Source organism: Zootoca vivipara, chromosome Z, assembly GCF_963506605.1.
Source record: "Zootoca vivipara chromosome Z, rZooViv1.1, whole genome shotgun sequence".
NCBI lineage: Eukaryota > Metazoa > Chordata > Lepidosauria > Squamata > Lacertidae > Zootoca > Zootoca vivipara.
Window position 1 is genome coordinate 12536159 of NC_083294.1, and position 21870 is coordinate 12558028.

Consider the following 21870-nt stretch of genomic DNA (forward strand, 5'->3'; position numbering starts at 1 on the left):
AGCCCTGTAGAAACTATTCTAGCTGCGGTTAGTGTGCAGTAGCGTAGCTAAGGGTGTGTGTGAAGGGTGGTTCACATTGGGCGGTAGGCTTACCCAGACGGCCCAAAGCTCAACATGGGAAGCATGTGGCACGCAGCCTCCAGGTCCCCCAGCTACCGCCTCCCGCTTGGCTGTGGCTGCCTTCCTGTGGGTCCAGCACTGCCAGAAAAAGGCAACACAGGAGGGCACCCGGGAGGGATGTGGTTGGTGTGCGCTGGCCTGCAGGTTTCCCTCCCAAGTCCCAGTTGCCTGGGCAGAGGTGGCAGCAGCACCCTGATACCTGCTGGGTTGTGCCAGGTGGGCGGGCGTTGCCAAGATGGAGTGAGATGAAGCGCCACCAGGCCCCATGAGTGCAGTTACAAAATCAGTATGGTCCAGGGCTTGGCTCGCTCACCCCTCCCCCGTGGGCGGATCATCCCATTCCCTTGGGCGTGCACACGTGCCCCCACGAGCACCCAAATGGCTTGCTACACTGCTATTAGTGTGGTAGACCAGAGGGAAGGGCTGCAGCTCAGTGGCAGAGCATCTGCTTTGCATGCAGAAGGTCCCATGTTCAATCCCTAGCATCTCATGTTCAGAATATTGAGGACTGGACTCTTGATTTATTTTTAAATGAAGGACAATAGCTCAGTGTTGGGGCATCTGCTTTGCATGCAGAAGGCTCCCAGGTTCAATCCCTGCCATCACCAAGTGGGCATGGGAAAGTCCATTGCCAGTCAGCGTAGACCAGGAGTAGCCAACGTGGTGTATTCCAGGCATTGTAGACTACAACTACCATCAATCCTAGCCAACATATGGTAGCTAATGTTCAGGGGTGGGAGGGAATTGTATTCCAAAACACATAGAGAGCATGTTGGCTAATGTCCAGTGTGGACAGCCTTGCACTAGATGGGTCAATGATCTGGCTCAGAATCAGTTCCTACATTCTTAAAGCTCACTGGAAAACCCTGGGCTGATCACCACCTCTCAGCCTAGCCTACCTCACATAAGGTGGCCTGTTTTGCATTGTCAAAAAATGAGAATTAGCACCACTAAAAAACAAAGGAGAGTGCCAATTTGTTTCAAATCTGCACATGGTAATTTATATGTGCAGGTGCATATCTTACAGCCCCGCAAAATAGAGAAGGCGAATGGCTGTCTCTAACCTCACAGGGTTGCTGTGAGAATGGCCTTTGCCACGCAGCCCTCACCTGGGCCGCTGCCACCACCCTCAACTTCTTAGGGCAGCATACCTACCCTCTGCTGATCTTAACCCCTGGGAGGGTCTGCTGATCTTAACCCCTGGGAGGCCTCAGTTGTTTAGGGCTTTAACCACTAACTAAACTCTTCCTCTTCTTTGGAGATCACTCGTAGCCGAGTAAGATTGTGTTCCATAAACACAGTTTTAACAATGGGTCCGTCAGTGACTGTGGAGGCCAATTCTGGATCCACACATCCTTCTACAGTGGGGACATTGGTTTCCAGGCGGGATCCAGGCTTGATCACGGTGTGGATTTGCCAAGCGTGCCTTCCTCTTAGCACGTTTCTCCCTTGTGTCCTGAGATCGAGTTTCTTCAAAGCCCATGACACCTTTGGTAAAGGCTGTTCTCCAACTGGACTGCTCGCAGGCCAGTGTTTCCCAGTTGTCAGTTGACATTTTTTTAAGATTTGCCTTGAGACAGTCTTTAAACCTCTTTTGTTGACCACCAGCAATACACTTTCCATTTTTAAGTTCGGAATAGAGTAGTTGCTTTGGAAGACGATCATCAGGCATCCGCACAACATGACCAGTCCAACGAAGTTGATGTTGAACAATCATTGCTTCAACACTGGTGATACAGTATTTGCTTCTTCCAGGACACTGATATTAAAGAGATTGATAATTTTGGCATCCCTAAAGTCTGCTGGGATTCCTTTTCTTTCCCAGATTTTTTCAATGAGCTACGTAGTGAAGTTGTTCACAACTTCTTAGGGCAGCATACCTACCCTCTGCTGATCTTAACCCCTGGGAGGGTCTGTAGGGTTGGTCTCCCAGATATTTGAGGCCTCAGTTGTTTAGGGCTTTAACCACTAAGCACCTTTACTTGAGCCTGAAAATAATCTGGTAACCAGTGCAGCTGTTTTATGAGATCTAAACAGAACACCAGCCAGTAACCTGGCTGCTGCATTTTGGTCCAATTGACATTTCCAAGTTGTCTTCAGATGAAGGATAAATATCCTCTTGGGCTGGATCTCAGGGTTAAGTTGGCAAAGGAAAGAATGAGGGGTGAGTGCATTCTGGTTGCTATTGTGGGCTTGTCTCAAAAAACAGCACACCCACCAGCTTTTAGCCTGGCACTTTCATAATTATAGTTGTTGTTGTTACTGTTTAATTAGTGCGTGACGTAGTGCCAAAGTGGGCTTCTAAATGATTTACAAAGTATAAAAGCCTGTAACACAAAGATTAAAATACAAATACTGTACTTTTAATTGAAATACACAATGAAACAATCCTGTTAAAATAAACAAGCATAATTATAGACATAATGAAACTATCCCATTAAAACAACACAGCAGGTCAAATGGGAGACTCAAGTTCTGATATCCAGAGAATGCCCCTGCAAATAGGTGCATCTTCAAAGCCAGCAGAATGCCAATAGTGATAGGGTTTCTCATATTTCAGTGGGGAGTGTGTTCTGTAGCACAATGGAAAAGCCAACAGCAGAAAAACCTGTTGTGTTTCCATAAGCTAATAACTACCAGGCCTTGGCAAAACTAACCAGCTTCCAATTGAGTATCACTATGTTCAAGGCTGCAGAGCCTAAAAGGTGTAGCGTGGCTTGATATGCTAGGCCTGACCCTGGATGCCAAAAGGCTGCCTGACCTTTGGTGCCTCTCTAGTTCTTCTGATGGCAAATTGTTTTAACTCATTTCAATATTGTGTTTTTATATTGCTATGAAAGGCAGGTAAGGAATTCAATAATAAAAACAATAACAAGCATGATGTAGTTCATGATGTTGCAGATTCCTCCCTGCATTGCGGGCGTTTGAACATGCGCTGATTAGCCTGGCCACCCATCTGCCTGTCATCAGATGCCAGGATGGGTCATAGGATCCATTGTACAACCCACTCTTCTTCTTCTTCTTCTTCTTCTTCTTCTTCTTCTTCTTCTTCTTCTTCTTCTTCTTCTTCTTCTTCTTCTTCTTCTTCTTCTTTTTAATGTATTTTTATTAAAAATTTCTTGGTGTACAAAAGTATGTGCAATGTCTCTTTTTCAAGTTGCATTTTCTACACTACAGATCAGTTTCATTTGTTGAGACGTTAAGTGTTACATTAGGAAGAAAAGGGAGGGGAGGTGGAGGGGGCCATGGTGTGTGGGGTTGGGGTTGGGTGGCGATGTTTCTATTTTACTTAATGTATGTGTGGGGTTTTGTGTCAGCTTCGCTTGCGCAGGTTCTCTTTGCTATTCACTTGTGTTACTTTGGTTGTGAGAGAGGTTGGAGTTGGCCTAGGGTGTGGTTGTTTGTTTGTGATTGGCTGTGGTGAACTTTGTTTTCATGTGTGAATGGGGTGGGTGGGGGTTTTGGATCAGGTTAGCCATATTGATTTGTATGCTGTTGGTAGATTCTTGCCGTTTTGTTGGGCTGTGTATGTGATAAAGGGGAGCCATACTGGGGTGAAGCCATCTTCTATTTGTCCCTGTGTCAGTTTCAGTTTATTGGTTAATTTTTCTAGTAAGGCTGTTTCCCATACTATTTGGTACCATTGGTCCATGCTTACTTCTGACAGGTCTCTCCGGTGTCTGGTTATGATGTTTCTGGCTGCTGAGAGTAGGGTACACAACCCACTCTGAAGCTTTGACAGAGCAAAATGGAGCCATTCACTGGCTCCAAAATACCCTAGAGCTGTTTCTGTGATTATGGGTTCAGAGTTAGATCCTGACATCATCCCAAGAGTGTAAAACATTGCTTCAAAACTAACCCTGTGTAAGTTTCAAAATCGAGGCCTTTCACCCTTTTTATGCATATGGCCGGGAAGGGGGGGGGGCTGTTGTTCCAGTGCTTTCCTGCTAGCTTGTTGTCTTGGCAATATGGGCCAATATGACCTGCAATGCAACCCGATACGGAAGGTTTTGTGTAGCCACCTCCTTGCACCAGGCAAGTGAGTCTGACCTGGTTTGAACTCGCTTTGCAGGGAGAAATTTATTGCTTTGTGCCCATGGCGTCGCAGCCAAATTGGATGCTGAATTTCCAGGATTCAGGTGTGCCTGTATTCAGGGGGACTAGGTTAAATGGTCCATGACGGGATCTGATGGGACACTGTTGCTTTGGGAAATGAAAAGACAGATTGTTTTAGCTTGTCCACTTTTGGATTTTGACACACCAGGCAAAATTTCTGATGCAGTCACTGGGCTGAGAGCCAACCTCTGGCTCAGCCTTTGCAGCCAGGCTGTTGAAAAAAGGATGGGATTAGAGAATGGATGGAGATAGTGTGTTCTCTCCCCCCCTCCCTTTCTCTCTTATCTCTCCTCTCTTCTAGGTGGGAATGTCAATCAACCCAATCTTGAGTTAGAAGCCCCATTAGCAGAAGATGCGAGCTCCTTCTCTTTCTTTCTCGACTCCCCTCTGTTGGGGGAGGGCAAATCAGTCAGCCTAATCTAAGGAGGCTAACCAACTGACCATTAGCTTAGTAGGTAGCACAACACAAGACTTGCTTATTGCTGCTCCAAGCCACAGTCACTAGCTAACCTTAACCTGTTATTTGTTGTCGGCTTGCCCACTGCAAGAAACAACTAACCACACTCCCTAGGTCAGATGTCACAGCAAGCCATTGTTTCTAGGTTTATTAATTCCACCAGCAGCAAAATCTCAGGTAAAAAAACCACAGGGCTTTAACCAACTAAACTCTACTCAGAGTAAGCCCATTGAAATTAATAGGCCTAATTTAATCATGATTTCAATGGGACTATGGGATAGGATGTTGGATAAAACCCATAATTTCAAAAAAATAGGCACAGTGCAGTGTGATCCAGTGTGGTGTAGTGGTACAGCCCGGGAACGAACAGGGTTTGAATCCCCACTTGGCCATGAAGCTCACTGGGGTGACCTTGGGCCAGTCCCTGCCACTGATGCTAACCTACCTCACAGGGTTGTTGTGGGGATCAAATGAGGAGGGGGAGAATCATGTATGAAAGGTGAAATATAAAAGCAGTGAATGAATGATAAATAAATTTGCCTGCTAGAGTGGTTGTTGTTATGGGGATAACATTCTGCTCAGAGTTAGACCCACCAAAGTCAATGAATCTGTCAGTAATTGCCATTATTTTCAAAGGGGCTACTGTCAATAGAATGAGGATTGTATACAGCCCATAGTTTCTAGGTTACTTTTTACACACTGAAAAGTAGAAGAGATTTGTGCCACCTGTGTCTTCATGACATTACCAATCACTGCAGCATTTACCAGCCTCATTTCAAAACAGTAACAACACATTTTAGGAAAGGGCCAATGAGAGGCAAGGGTAATGAATGGTCTAGAATAAATGTGAGTGATACACATCTAGCATCATGACTGCATTTTAATAGCAATTTCCATAACACTTTTATGTGTGCCTAAGCACGTGTGTGCTCTCTGTTGGCAGTTGGGACACTGTACATAAAAACTCAATAATTCTCAAGTATCAGAAATCAATTTCAGAATAATTATTTCACACAGCTCTCTTCCCCTATGGTGAAAACATAAATTCTTCTGCAGTAAGATGTTGCTGAATATATTGTGTGATATTACACATAGAATTATGCAAGGGAGCTTCTGAGATAGTGATGCACATTCATGTTTCATCCTTGGCCCCTTCATTGTTAAATTTATAAGATGTGCTTAATACTAGGCAACCCTACACACACACTCTCTCTTCTCTCTCTCTCTCTCTCTCTCTCTCTCTCTCTTTCTGGGCTTCGGTTGACCTGCTGTGATCTCAGTAGGTGTGCAGTGATGTGGGATAAATTCCAAATGTTGTGCAGGCTGAACAAGAGGAGGGCAGGGGCTGAGAGAGGGAATGCTTCCTCTTCTTCTCCTGGAATATGACGTCCAACTCCTCACAGCCTCGGGATGTGAATGAGAGGATCTGTTGCCATCAAATATCACACCAGGAATCTCACTCTTTTCTGTTCTCCTTGGAAGCTGCAGTAAACACCTCACCCCAAGTCCAGGAGATGATGCAGGCTGCTTACATTCTCCTCTCCTCTCTCTCCCTCTCTCTCTCTCTCTCTTTCGCCCTCCCTCTCCTGTCTCATCTGATGTATTAAATGCACTGACAAAGAGCAAACTGTGTCTGACTAGGGCTGCCTTTGTATAAATAGGGGGAGCTCCTATTTTACTGCCACTGTAACTTGCACCTAGGGAGGGATGAATCTGTCAGTTTCAGTTTGTCATTTCCCCCCCAGTCTTAAATACAGTTAATAGAGTTCTTTAGGCTGCATTTTCTGATTTTTAAACATGTATTTTTAAAGAAATCCCCATGAAAATTCATCACCATTCTTGTACATGGTTTATCAATTAATCACGTTTGCAGGCGAATATATGCATTTTTGCAAGCAATTTCCTCAGCATAATGCACTTCTTAAAAAGCTACTTGCGCTAATATATGCATTTTGATGCACACAGAATCATAGAGCAGGAAGAGACCACAAGGGCCATCCATTCCAACCCCCTGCCAAGCAGGAAACACCATTAAAGCATTCTTGACATATGCCTGTCAAGCCTCTGCTTAAAGACCTCCAAAGAAGGAGACTCCACCACACTCCTTGGTAGCAAATTCCACTGCCGAACAGCTCTTACTGTCAGGAAGTTCTTCCTAATGTTTAGGTGGAATCTTCTTTCTTTTTTGTAGTTTGAATCCATTGCTCCATATCCGCTTCTCCGGAGCAGCAGAAAATAACCTTTCTCCCTCCTCTATATGACATCCTTTTATATATTTCCCACTAACATTTCCCACTAACATGTGCATTATTTTTTTTGCACACTGCTTGGGTGGAGAACTGCATCACTAAATTCAGATAAGTGCAAATTTCAAAGGGCAGCCATGTTTCAGGTCACACACTGGTTGGAAAAGTGTGAATTAAGTAATTGCTCATTAAAATTCAGACAAAATAAAATATCTCCACTATCCCCAATGGTGGAGGAAGAGGTGTGCGGGAGGAGCGCCCCGCCCCCAACAGTGCGAATCCCAGTGGGGTTCCATCATGGCTGCCCACCTGCTCTCTGCCCCCCAGTGCCAGAGCATGAAGCTCCGCCACTGACTATCCCTACTTGTAGCATAATAATGTTTAATCACCACCACTGCCATCATTCAAGACTCACAAGTCACAACTTTGCTTTTGTCTTCTACTTGCAATTCTTTCTCTCGCTCGCATCCAACCATTGGCACTGTTTTGCACATCCACTGTTTCACATGGACACTGCTCACTTAACACAGCTTAAGAGCTGACTTGTCATCCTGTTGTTTCCTTTCCTTCTCTGCACACATTCCCACCTACTGTTCTTTCTGTCTCCTAGGCATTTTGTGTGTCCCTATGTTGACAATAACTTTTGAGCAGGTGGAGTGTTTACAGACATTCCACAGCAGGCTCAGGCACTGGCTAGAGGGTTTGGTTCAATCAGCTGAAGCCAGAGATCTTGTAAGGCACATCTGGTACAGCATCTACTTTGCATGCACAAGATCCCAGATTCAGTCCTAGCATCTCTGGATAGAACTGCCTGAAACCCTGGAGAGCAGCCAGGGTAGCGATACTGAGCTGGATAGAACAAGTGTTCTCACTTAGTATAAGACAGCTTCCTAAATTTGTATCATTGTTGTTATTACTACAGGCAGCAACCATTTTGCATGGGGGTTCCATTCCTGGGGGCCGTGGGTGGCACTGTGGTTAAACCACTGAGCCTAGGGCTTGCCGATCAAAAGGTCAGCGGTTTGAATCCCTGTGACAGGGTCAGCTCGGTCCCAGCTCCTGCCAACCTAGCAGTTCGAAAGCATGACACACACAAAAATAGTGCAAGTAGATTAATAGGTACCGCTCCGGCGGGAAGGTAAACGGCATTTCCATGCGCTGCTCTGGTGGCAGTGTTCCATTGCGCCAGAAGCGGCTTAGTCATGCTGGCCACATGATCCGGAAAAACTGTCTGTGGAGCGGACAAATGCCGGCTCCCTTGGCCCGTAAAGTGAGATGAGCGCCGCAACCCCAGAGCCGTTCGCTACCAAACTTAACTGTCAGGAGTCCCTTTACCTTTCTTCCAGTCATGGACTCTGCATACGTCAGCAGAACGCAAATAAGCCCCACCACGTTCTATCCTCTTCCCGGTCCAAAAGAAACCTGACTGTCAGCAGCATTGGACATGCGCAAAATGGTCGCTGTCTGTAATTTTGTTTCTCTTGTCAAGGCTAACTTGATTATTGTTTTGTTTTGGCATTTAGGAAATCTTAAAACTAATTTTGGGGGTGGGGAAGGGAAATCTCTGTGTTCTGTTCTTTACTTTAATAACTGATAGGTAAGTGTCTCAGCAAACATCGTCTTGCCCTAAACTACTTGGGACCAGGTTTTGTGAAGAACCATCTGCACCACTCTTAGCCCGCCTGGCCTTTAAGGCTGGCCACTGGCAAGATCCATCAGGCACACCAGGCAGGGACGTCTCAGTGGTCGCTCTGTTTTTGTGGAATTCCTTCCATGGGAAACATGCTTGGCTTCCTCACTGACTGATTTTACATGGGCTGCACTTCTGATTTTATGTTGTGAACCTCTCAAGAACCTGAAAGGTGGTTTTAACCTTTGCTGCTTTATCACAATAGGTTGCCTAGTGACCACTATAGGCCTACTAGCCTGTCCCCCCAAATGACTGGAATATTGAGGCCTAGCAACCACTGTCCCTCCAACCCAAAGTATCAAGGTGGTCATAGCATCATAGCAGTATAGAATTGTAGAGTTGGAAGGGACTCCAAGAGTCATCTGGGTCAACCCCTTGCAATGCAGGAATCTGTAATGCAAAAGATAGGTGTCAAAAACTAGATCGTGGACCAATGACCATTTAGTGTAGTGGCTCATAGAGTCTGGTAGTGAGAGCTGTGAGGCAGGCCAGGAAGAGCCAGTACTGTGAAAGATTACAGGAAATGGCTGCGCTTCCACTTCCTTCCGCAGCCCCCTTTTCCATTTATATTTCCACCCTGGTGTGAAATGTGATTTGCCTTAATAGCAACCCTTCCAGGCAGAACTTAGCAGGTACGAGCGACGGTGTGCCAGCTGAATCCAGAACAGAGTGTGGGGAAATGCGTGTGTGATTCAGCAGAGCTATTGATGCCGTCAGCACTTAAAAGCATCTTGGGGGGGGGACTATAGTTGAAGTCTCACTTCCAGTTTGTGACCTTGGCAAGGTACTCCTGCAGGGAGTGGGGGGACAGACAGAAAGGTTCCTCCCCCCCCCCGCCGAGAGTGGTTTTGCAGCTGCGAGGAAGAGACTTCACCCAAGGGGGAACCCGTATGCATCTATAGCCTGCCTGGCCCTAATGCGACTTGACAGAAACATTAACTGAGAGAATAAAGGAAGAATGGAGAGAGGAGAATTTAGGATATTTCTTGAAAGCTGCTGAAGAACTAGGTTTTTGGGTGCGTGGCAGGGGAGTCAAGGAGAACAAATCTAAAAAAGCTTTCCCCCCTTCCCCCCCCTTTTTTTTTTGCTGAGAGAGAGAACTGGATCCCAGGGTTAAATGCCAAAAGTAGAGGTGCCCCTGGAGCTTGAGGGACCTGGTCTACACAGTGCTCCTGAAAATATTGTGGTCTCACACTCTTAAGGCTTGAAGCATGCCTTGGTGCTCATGGCAGACACACAATGTACCTTTTAAGAGCACATAATCAGCACTAGATAGGAGTTCATTGATAGAGGCCAGCTAAAAGGCAAATATATTGATGGTGAATAGCTAAATGGAGCTTCCATGTTCAGGCACAGTATACCTGAAGGACCAGAGGCTTTGAGTAACCATCAGAGCAGCTTAGTTCTTTCTTGCTCTACTGGGGTGGGGAATTTTTTTGGCTTTCAAGGCCAGGTCCTTGTCAGCATTGGCCTTGCAGTTCAAATTTGACAGATAGATGGGATGATCCACTTGTCAGTCACACAGTGTCATTAAGGCATCATGTGATTAACAGGTGGGCTGTCCCATCCGCTTCTCAAAATCCTTTTCACAAGGGTCCCAAGCTTGTGTTCTTCCTAGAGGCATTGAAATGGCTACGTCTGGTTTGCCACAGTTGAGAACAGGATGTTGGACCAAGATGGGCGTCTGGCCTCATCCAGCAGGGCTTGTCTTACATTCTTGTGCTGCTGGGGAGAAAATTCTGTGCTTGGTCTGATCCAGGAAGGCAGCACCTGCATAGTTACGAAAATGTCCCTTTTCTAGTGAGCTGTGCTGAATTGCTTATTCTACAACGTCAGAGCAGTTATCTAATGCAGCAGGCTTGGTTTGTTCATCAATCATTGTGCATCTCTAGGGAACTCTGCAACTACTCTCTGTCTAGCTCTGCATTCTAAAGACCTTGCTGCTGATTGCCAACTTCTTCTTTTTATTGAGTTATGCTCCTCTGTCTTTAATAGTAGCATGGCATGCCAGAAAACTAAGGAGATGAAGCTTTTCCTGTATAGAGAATGAAGTCTGGGAAAAGATTCAGTTGCTCAATTTGTATTTATTTGCTGGGCAACTTTTAAAGGCAGAGGAGCAGGGCCCAGGGGAAAAGTTGGCCACCAACCTTCTGTCTATTAATGTGTAGGGCTGAAAGCAGAGCTGGGGAAAATTCAGCCCTTGGAGCCAAATGCAGCTCTCCAGGCCTCTCCATCTGTGCCTCGGGACTCAACCCAGGTTACATCTCCTCAGCCACAAACCCTCTCCCGAAACCACATCCCCCACCAGATCTGCTCTGCAACCTCCTTGTTACAACTAATTCTATTTCCACTTCTGTTACTTTGTATTTTATTCCTTGAATATGTAAGGAAATATGTTGGAAGACAGTCAATGGGAGGCTACTCTCTCAGGATGTTCCCAAGCTGGCACTAATATAATAAAATGCTAAGCAGGAGATCAGCATCCCTGTGTAAGATCTCTTTCCACCGCTCACCCTCCTGATGAGCTTTGTCTCTCCAGAACAGCTGCAAAGTTGCTGCGTTTTGCAGCAATCTGGGAAGAAGCCACACTAAAGTAATTGGTTCAGAAATACAAATTGCCTTTGCTCACAAGGGCACAGTGTGCAAAAAGAATGGCGGGTCTTGGGTCAGCCAGCCATTTTACTCGTTAGTCCTAATCAACTTGGACAGGGGAGTCTAACATATCTTATACTTCTCATCTCTTCCTTGACCCCATACCTCATAATCTTTTTTTGATGATTTAGCTTATGAGGCAGATTATACCCACTCACACACTTTAGCCCCCAAATCTGCTAAATATTGTGGAAAGTTGTCTGTATGCTGTGCAATCTAGGCACCTCTTAAGATATCATAACCACTTTTTCTGTGACGTTTCCTGAGATCAAGGAGCAGGTTTTTGTCTATGTTTGTATATGATTGATGCCATCATGAATCAAGATGGTAGACTGAAACTTTCAAAACAGCAGTGATATTAACCAAATATTGCATTACAGTCCTTGAAATCAAGGAGCAGGTTTTCATTTATATTTGGATACAAATGCCATCATTTTGAATCAAGGCAGGTGGCCAACAGGTTTTCAAAACTAATGTTTGGTTTTTTACAATTCCCAAGCAACGCTATGGACTAGGCTACTACGGTAATACCTATATATTTCCATGGGCATGACGTCTTGTTTAAATAATAGACCTTTTTCCCTACTGTGAAATGTGTATCTCTGGTCACCTCTGGGTGATCTCTTTATTGGGTATTCATCTTGATTTGTTTCCACAATGTATGTGGGGAGGTTAGATGACACTGGCTGTTTACTGAGCATTTACTGTATTTATTTAGAGCACTTTTACCCTGCTCTTCAGCCAAAAAGCCCCCCTAGAGTAGCTTACGTACAATTAATTAAAGCAGGACAGTACCTGATGGAGCTGGGCTTTCGGCAAAGAATGAACCCTGCTTCCTATCTCTCCCAGTCAGGCAGAGAACATTCATTCTAATTTGTCTGCGGGGAGTTTATACTGTGTTGTGTTGTTATCCCACATATTCCAATACATTTCCCCTTCACTTTCCTTATCACAAAAAGTCCAATCTGGGTATGGAATGCCAAGTCAACTTTAATTGCACAACTTGGACTTGCCGAAATGTGACGGACTCCCATCTGAAAATAGCAGCCGCCTAGAAGTGTGCACACTCTCTCAATCTCAATCTCTCCCTCTCTCGTGCATCCAGACTGCTGACTTCTATTTTTATGAAATCACTAGCTGGCCCGCCCACGCGTTGCTGTGGGTCATCCCTGTGCTTCCCCCCACCCTGTCCCAATCCATGACGTATCCCACCCCTCCTCCCTCCACCCCCTCGGCTCATCGTTGTGTTTCGGTAGGATACCCTTCCCTCTGTTGTTCCACTGTACAGTATGCTGCATGGGGAATTATAGTAAACCTTTTGAATTTTAAGAGTGTGGGGGGTATAGGAAAGAGGAAGAAACCTGAATTAGTTAAAGGCAAGCTTAACTAATTCTCACTTTCCAAAAGAATGCACAAAGGGAAATGCAGCCACTGTTTGAAATTTGCACTTTCCCAAGTTTTGCAATGCAGTCCTCCAGCCAAGTAACACATACAAACATGGTTTTACTGGGGTAAAGTGTGCATATAAATGCATATGTTAGTGAAACTAGCCTACAAAGGTTATATTACTGGAAATTTCTCTGGAAAAATGTATGTGGTTGGTTAAAATGCATACAGAAATGTGTTTATTAGGATAAATTCACTAAATGTGGATGAATTTTCATAAGGACTCCCCCCCCCCCGCAAATAAACGTAGAAATATGGAGAACTGGGGAAAATGAGAAGTTGCAAGAAACCGAAACAGGCATGTTTTAAATTGACATTTAGCTACTTTTGTGTGTGTTCATTTTTTCAGTGTTTCAGTCACACTAGTGGGCACAACACAGCTGTGTGGGTGGGAAAGAGATGATGCATCTGAGCATGCCATTTAAAAATAGCAACACTATCATCTATCATTGTAGTCCATTAAAAAAATGCACAAAAGCCCTTTTCAAACTTAGGCACTGCTGTCTGATGGTATCAGTAGAGGTGTGCTCAAGTGCATGTGTGTCGATACACCCACCTAGCGTGTCATTGCACACATCAAACCCATGCCTCTTAAGGTAAAGGTAAAGGGGCCCCTGACCATCAGGTCCAGTCGTGTCCGACTCTGGGGTTGCGGTGCTCATCTCGCTCTATAGGCCGAGGGAGCCGGCGTTTGTCCACAGACAGCTATCGGGTCATGTGGCCAGCATGACAAAGCTGCTTCTGGCGAACCAGAGCAGCACACGGAAACGCCGTTTACCTTCCCGCCGGAGCGGTCCCTATTTATCTACTTGCACTTTGATGTGCTTTCAAACTGCTAGGTGGGCAGGAGCTGGGACCAAGCAACGGGAGCTCACCCCGTCGCAGGGATTCGAACCGCCGACCTTCTGATCAGCAAGCCCTAGACTTTGTGGTTTAACCCACAGCGCCACCTGGGTCCCTTAAAATTCCTCTTAAAATTCCTCTTAAAAAGACAGAATAAGAGTGCCAGGGAAGCCTTCAGCCAGCCTGATGCCCTCTAGATGTTTTAGACTACAACTCCCATCAGCTCCAGCTGCATTAAGATGATCTACACCTGCAGAGATGGTTCTGCTGTTCTGTTCTACCACCAAGCAGCCAATAAATATTCTTATTTTACAAATGACGAGCACTGAGACTGAGAGGTTTTGCGCATGAGCGCGCGCACGCACGCACACGCTAGAAATTTTACTTGCCATTGTTAAAACTACTGGGAATCAGGAACACTTACTGATCTCCTGCAGCAAATTGCATAGAGAGATCTTCTGGTAGAACTCAAATCTAGCTCCTGCATACCCCCACCCATTTTTATTAGGAAAGCAGAAAGGTGCCTTGCAGCCAGCACATTAATCCATTGCCCCATCTAGCTCATTATCCTCTCCAATGAGTAGCATAGTTCTCCAGGGGCTTAAACAGGAGGCTTTGCCTACCCTATCTGGAGATAGCAGAGAATTCACCCTGGTACTTTCTGCGTGCAGAATATGTGCTCTGACACCGAGTTGCATTCTGTCACCTTCAACAGCTGGGGTAGGGAGGAGGAAGGTTATTACCCCATGGAATTCAAAAGCAACACAGACAGTGTCTGGCCCTGGAATATCCCAGTGGCTCACAGCGACCCTGCCCTATAGCTGAAGTGATTGGGGCAGGCAGTCAAGGCAGCCGAAGCCTTGGTATGTAGGCCAGATAAGGAAACTTGAGCCTTAACTCACAGACTGACGGCACCAATTGTATCTATTTCTGAAGGCCTTGTGCCACCCTGACAGGCCCGATTTGCTGTTGCCACCGAACCTTCCCAGCGATTTGGTGAAACAAGCACTCCAGCTGATTAGAAGCACCAAAAGGTTTATGCCCCTGAACTATGTGCCCAAGTTTATGCCCAAGGTTACTTTAGTGAGTCTGTGGCAGATGTGAGACTTTAACCTCTCTTTGTGTGTATATAGGTCTTAAGTATAGAGAGCCTGTGTAGAATACTGAGCAGAGCAAGTGTTTCAAGCCTTTTTGGGTCTAGGGCTACATTTGTAAGCTCAGGAAACTCCCTCAGGCACCACAAAATACCCATTTCACAGAAAGAGAAGCAAAGATGCTCACTCCAAAAAAGCAGGAAAAATATCTACACGAGTACACTCACACACCTACAAGTTAAATCCTTTCTGTTTTTAAAAAATGTGATGGGCATGGGGCTTTTGTGGGCACCAAGGACATGTCTGAGGGCACGATAGGGTCCCCAGGTGCTATACTGGGGGTCCCAAGAGCTAGAATGTCAAACTAAGACAGTGGATACCAGGTCCAGGGTTCAAATCCCCACTCAGCCATGTCACTCACTGGGCGACCTGGAGTCAGCTGCTGTATTCCTCAGCCTAACTTACTTCAGCACAAAGTTTAGGAATTACTGGTCTACATTGTCTAATAAACAGACCTTTGGTAATCATCTTCCAAAGCCAAGCTACCTTTTGATTGACTGTCATTATCTTGTAATCACTCACCAACAATATTTGACAGGTGCATTCTGTTCATATCCCACTTTTCCTTCAAAGTGGGCTTTTGCCAACATGGCACGCATTATCTCCTCACCTGTTATACTCTCAACAACATTGTGATGTAAATCCAGCTGAAAAATAGTGGCTGGCCCAAAGTCACCCAGTGAACTTCACGGCTGAATGGAGATTTGAACATGGGTCCCAGTGCTATCATGACACTCTGTAAAAACTAAGCCCTACTTACACACTCAAAAAGTAAACGTTTTCATGGTGTAAGTGGGCCTTTGATTTTAATTCAGAAATACACACACACACACTTTTCAGCTAGAAGTCTGAGAGCATTGCTTTAAATGTTTCAAGTGAACAAAATACTAATCAGAGGAGGCTGCTTGTTATTTGATGGTTACTAGTGGTGGGTGAATCTCATTTTCCCACTTTCACGTTCAGTTTGCCACATTTCTGAAGCAGTTTGTGGATTATTTTTAAGTCACAAAAATTCACCAGCATTTTAGTAGTCATTGCTCCTAATAGACACATTTTTGCATGCAATTTTGCAAGCAATTTCCCCTAATGCAATGCATTTTCATATGTTATTTTCACTAATATATGCATTTTTATGTACAATTTTGTTTGCATACTGTATTATTATTATTTTGGTCAAAGAACTGCATTGCAAAAATTTGGAGAACTTCAAATTTGAAAGACTACTGGTATTTGTGTTTTGGTTTGCATATTATTTGAGGAAGGGCAAATTACGTAGGTTTGCATTAAAATGTGAACATTTTTTGTTAGCCTTTATTTTTCAGTTTAGGGAAATGCTTGTAGCAAAGAATCACCATCTACCCCCTCACCCACCAAGAAACACTTCATGCATATGCAGTGTGAATTATAGTAAAATATTAAGCAGGTTTGGATAATACTTTAGGTTTCATTGTACCAGTTATGCTTCTTAACTGCCTTAACAGCTTCTCAGAGTGAACCGTGGGTAGCCAATGGTTAAAAGGTTACGCTGTGTTTTCTCAAATGTATTTAATAAACATGTAACATACAGTTTCAAAATTGCCTTCTGCCTTCCGTGTCTCTTAGTGCATTAAAATGTGAAATGAAATGAATTTCTATCCTAATTGTTACCACTTGAGATGATTATTTTAACCTTTTGCCTCAGACAGCTCGTCTCTCTAATTCTCTTCCTTGTTTTCTCTCATTTCTGCTCCAGCCTTATTTCTGGACATCATCATTGTGGCTGGCTTACAGAAGATGGTCAAGCGAAAGGGCCCGTATGACGTAAGCCCAGGCCTGTTGGACTACTTGACCATGGATGTCTATGCTTTTCCAGCAGGACACGCCAGCCGAGCCGCCATGGTGTCCAAGTTCTTCCTCAACCACCTGGTCTTAGCTGTGCCACTCCGCATCTTAATTGTGATCTGGGCCTTGTTGGTGGGACTTTCCCGGATCATGGTTGGGCGGCACCACGTCACCGACGTCCTTTCTGGATTCGTGTTTGGCTATTTGCAGTTTAGGCTGGTGGAGGTGATGTGGATGTCTTCTAATACTTGCCAGATGTTGATCTCCATGTGGTGAAACAGCAGCAACGGACTGTCCTTTCCCCCTTATTTTTACACAATGAAGACTTGAATACTGTACACTTTTTTAAAAGTGAAGGATTTCAAAAACAAAACATGGTACACAAACCTCCACATGTTGGGAATGAGTATCAACTTCCACCAGGGTGGTGAAGACCTGGTTGCATCTATTATAGCACAATGTCTTGGGATGATTTCTTGCCGGTTGTGCTGCCGAGACTCACGGCTACATTTTGCCATGTTTTCTTGACTCCCAAGTGGATGGAAAATTCATTTGGCTGTAGGGAGAGAACAAAATTACATTCTGTTGCTGTTTGTTTGTTTAGATGGCACACTCTAGTCTTGACGCTGTTGGAATGCCCAGCCCTTGTTGTTGAATGTGGTTGTGCATTGATTTTATTTCGTGGAGGCCAGGAAATTTGACGTGAAGTGAATTATAAGGTTGCAGTCTGGAGCTCTAGGATTCAATCCCTAAGTCATACTCAGGGTAGGCCCACTAAAATCAATTGACTTAAGGTCCCCATCTACACTAAACATTTTAAAGAAGGACCGTGCCAGCCATGGCTTACCCCTATAAATCCTGGAAATGTAGATTTTTCCGGTGCTGAAAGTTGTTAGGAAACCTTTGTTGCCTTCATAGAACTTCAGTTCCCAGAGCCCGTTGCGAAGAGGGATGGACTGTTTAACCACCCTGGGAAATGTGGCTCCGTGAGGGGAATAGGGGTCTCTTGACAACTTGCAGTCAGCTTTAACAAACCACAGCTCCCATAATTCTTTAGGGAAAGCCATGACTAATTAAAATGGCATGACACTGTTTTAAATGTATGTAACTTCGTCACAGCCAGCAGTTTCAATGGGTCTACTCTGAGTAGGGCTAACACCAGCCATCTCTTAAAATTCCTCAAAGCAGCAAGATCTGAGGGCATTTATTTGCTCCTGTTGCTGTAATTAGTATGATTCTAACCTTTTCTGCCCAGCAGACTACAGATGGGTGACAGTAGGTTGGCTACATAATATATCGCCAAAGAAAAGAGGACAGAGATTCACATAAAATTTGTATGTGCCACTTCATATGTATACATGCAAATATAGTGAATATGGCTATAATTTAAATACAGTAGAAATACACTGCAAGTCACCATAGTAGGAAAGACAGAGACTAGGTGACCTGCTTGTCTCAGGGCTAGCCATTGATGGATGGCTTCAAGGTGCTGGCGAGGGTGATGGGAGTTGTAGTCCAAAACATGTGGGTGGCACCAGCTTGGTGAAGAGTGAAGTAAGTTGGTGTTGAGTGAAACCATTTCTGCCTTACTTCTTGCTGCATTGAGCAATTTAAACATATGGTCCAGAATCCCAGATTGCAACTGTCACTCTCCCACCCACTGCTGCAGTGAATTGCAATTCTATTTGGGTTACTTGCATCCATTGTCCCTCATGCAAGCCAGGCACAGAGCCAGACATTAACAAATAAAAAAGGATATGTCAAGTTTGGCAATGGGTTCCCACCCTTAATTCAATTAAGTATTTAAAGTCTTCCAAGGAGGAGCCATTAGGATGGTGGATGCATCAGTGGCGGAGCATCTGCTTTGCATGCAGAAGGTTCCAGGTTCAATCCCAAGTGGCATCTCCAGGTAGGGGTGGGGGAGACTTCTGCCTGAAACCCTGGAGAGCCTCAGTCAGTACAGGCAATACTGAACAAGTTGGGCCAATGGTCTGACTCAGGAGAAGGCAGCATTCTTTGTTTCCAGGCTGGTGTTGCAGGATTGTGACCTAGTGCAACCCAGAATGGGGTGAGAATGCATTTTAAAGACAAGGCGGATGTCACATCCCAGAATCTACAGGCCGAAAGGGAGGGGGATTTAGCAGACCCTCCAAGTGTCCCTACTTTCCAGGGACGTCCCTGATTGAGAGAAGCCGTCCCGGAATGTCCCGTTTTTCCGTAAAGGTAAAGGTACCCCTGACCATTAGGTCCAGTCGCGGATGACTCTGGGGTTGTGGTGCTCATCTCGCTCTATATGCCAAGGGAGCCGCCGTTTGTCCGCAGACAGCTTCTGGGTCATGTGGCCAACATGACTAAGCTGCTTCTGGCGAACCAGAGCAGCGCACAGAAACGCCATAGCGGTACCTATTTATCTACTTGCACTTTGACGTGCTTTTGAACTGCTAGGTGGGCAGGAACTGGGACCAAACAACGGGAGCTCACCCTGTTACCACTTTTCCTTAGGACATCCCTATTTTCATTGGAGAAATGTTGGAGGGTATGGAGTTATCCAATCCCCCAAGCCATCTGAAGGCAATCCTGTATAGGGAAGTTTTTTTAAAAAAAAAGTTCATGTTTTATTATGTTTTTATATACATTGGAAGCTCCCCAGAGTGACTGGGGCAACCCAGTAAGATGTGTGGGATATAAATAGGAAAATTATCATTATGGAATGGGATGTCCTAATTTTCATCAGAGAAATGTTGGAGGGTATGAGTCAGTTGAGAGTAAAAGGTAACCCATTGGGGATCAAATACTGTGAAACTGTCCAGAAATTACACACCTTGCAAGAGTTACTTCACACATTTAACTGCAGAGGTGTAGCACTTTAGGCTGGAGGCCAAATGTGGCCCACTGGCTCTATCTGGCCTGCAGGCCTTTCCCGAGGCCATATCCCTCACCATCCCCACTTCACCCCCCTCTTTACCTGGCTAGGGTATATCCTGAAACACTGGTGATTTTTCCTTGCATGCTTGGATCGAGGATCGAGAGTGTGTGTGTGAGCATATGCACATACGCATGCATAGAAACTAGCCTACTGAACAAAGGCAAAAGATATATTCATTGCTCTACCCATTTTTGGCTTTGGTCTTGCCCACCACTGTCATGTGGTCCCCGGAAGGTTACCCAGATGGGAATGTGGCGCTTGGCCTGAAAATGTCCCCTACCCCAGTGATAAGATATACACTGGCTTGGCTAACAACCTTTATAGGCAATGCCTGTTGAGGTGGGTGCAGGTAGATTTTTAGCTGTGGCTGTTTCGCGATTGTTTGTTGTTGGGTAATCAATGCGAGAAGCAAATAAATAGAAAATCTATCCCTGGCATACAAATTGCCCTCTCCCCAGGAAGTCACCGGAGAAGCACTAGCTTGCAAAGCAGACAGAAGGAATCCTATTGCAACCAAGACCCAGGAGGGGATCCTATGCAGCTTCCACTGCTGGGACTCTTAAGCTGGCCAGTTTACACCATCAGCAGTTTCAAGCGCCAACACTTTCCCTGGGCTCAAGAGCAGCCCAAAATGAAGCAAAGGAATCTCCATCCTCTCTGAGATTCCTCCCTCCCTCGACAAATTATTCCCCCTTCAAATAATTATCCCACCCTGCTACAAGCTTCATCTTCCTTGAAGATTCCCCTGAATAATTTTTATTTTGATTAACTCCCCACACACACACCCTAGACAGATTTGTGGAGCAGAAGGCTACTGATGACTGCTAGCCGCAATGGCTATGCTCAGCCCCCATGGTCAGAGGGAGTAATGCTTCTGAGTACCAGTTGCTGGAATCCACAGGAGGGGAGAGGGCTGTTGTGGCCGGGCCCTGCTTGTGGGCTTCCCTTAAGCATCCGGTTGGCCTCTGTGGAAACAGGATGACGGACGGAGTGGGCCATTGGCCTGATCCAGGAAAGCTCTTAACAAGTTATTATGGAGGGTCATGGGTTCCCCACCCTTGGAGAACAAGATGGAACCCTGCATGTGAGAGTCCTTGCTTGTAGCCTAAACCTTAGCAAAATTATTATTTCTCCCACTAGACCTGCACTTTTTAAATATTTTATTACAGGGCATGCATTTTTAAGCTGACACAAAAGCAGCAACTTCCTTTGCTAACGAATTCTGGTTCGGTGTCATCCCAAGTTATTGAGTCACTTGGTTTTTTCCACTCTCACCCTGGTTTTTTTGTACATCTACACACGAGTGCCAACTTGAATAAAATATTGGGGGGGGGGGAGATGGAGATAAGCCCCGCCTCGCATAATCAATCGCATGACACAGTGCATGCACACCATTTGAATGGCAATGCCCATCAACCTGGGGGGCAGAGCTGTCAAGTTCTCCCCTTTTTAAGGGAAATTCCCTTATGCTGAATAGGCTTCCTCGTGAGAAAAGGGAAAAATTGACAGCTATGCTGGGGGGTTGACCCCCTCAAAAGTTTTATTGGGAGGCCAAAGCCCCCTCGGGCCCTAGGAGTTGGCTTCTGTGTCTCCACCTTATTGATTGTTTTCCCCCCACAACAGCTAGTCCACTTTTTCTTCACTGCTGGCCAAATGCACCTTTCTCTGAAAGATGCAGTTTTGTTAGCATAGCCAATAAGCTCCCACTCTCTGAATCCGGGTTGAGCTGCTCTGTTCTGTGATTTGTGGCTTGCTCTCTCTCTATCAGCAGCGAAAGAAACTGCATAGTCATCTGTCATTTGCGAGCCTTATTTCCTTTTTCTTTACATCTTTGTTTCCTGTGTGATGACATCTTTCACTTAAAGTGGCAGGCATTGTCCTGGCACCCAGGCTGTCTCAGAGGTCCAGAGAGGGCAGGGCACTGCTACTTTGGGCCATAATACTGTAAAAAGATGATACCTTAAAACACAAGAAAGAGGAAGGAAAGAAAGGAAGAAAGTATTGTTGTTTTTCTGTAATCAACTGGTCTGGACACATTCATCATGGCCAAATCTTGTTGTCAAACTCCAACTCCCATCAGCCCCAGCCAGCATGTCCCAGTGGTCAGGGTTGATCAGAGTTGGTGTCCAACAGCATTTGGAAGGCACTGCATTGGCTACCTCAGGGTTGCTGGGTCTGAGCTGCCATTTAAATGTTCCACAATGCCGTCAAGAAATGCAAGGAGAATTGTAGGAAATTAAAATGGCAGGGCAGGTTCAGCTACCTAGTATGGCAAGTGTGGGCCCTGGACTCTGGGGTCCTGTTAACTTCCCAGTAGAGTTGCATGTAGACTCCTCCCTTGAAGAGCAGAAAACTCTAGCCCTGAAATCTCAAGATTCCCTGGTACTTTTTGTAAATAA

At 45.3% G+C, this 21870-nt stretch overlaps 1 protein-coding gene across 2 annotated transcripts in view; it reads left to right on the forward strand.

The window, feature by feature from the left end:
• The window catches only part of PLPP7 (phospholipid phosphatase 7 (inactive)), a 33173-nt gene extending 15869 nt beyond the window's left edge, over positions 1 to 17304 (forward strand). For both annotated transcript variants that reach the window (XM_035112649.2, XM_035112648.2), the window contains one exon: positions 16457 to 17304. In XM_035112649.2, coding sequence (XP_034968540.1) covers positions 16457 to 16821 — 365 coding nt within the window. In that variant the 3' untranslated portion in view covers positions 16822 to 17304. The remainder of the gene's footprint in view (positions 1 to 16456) is intronic.
• Positions 17305 to 21870: the final 4566 nt, after the last annotated feature.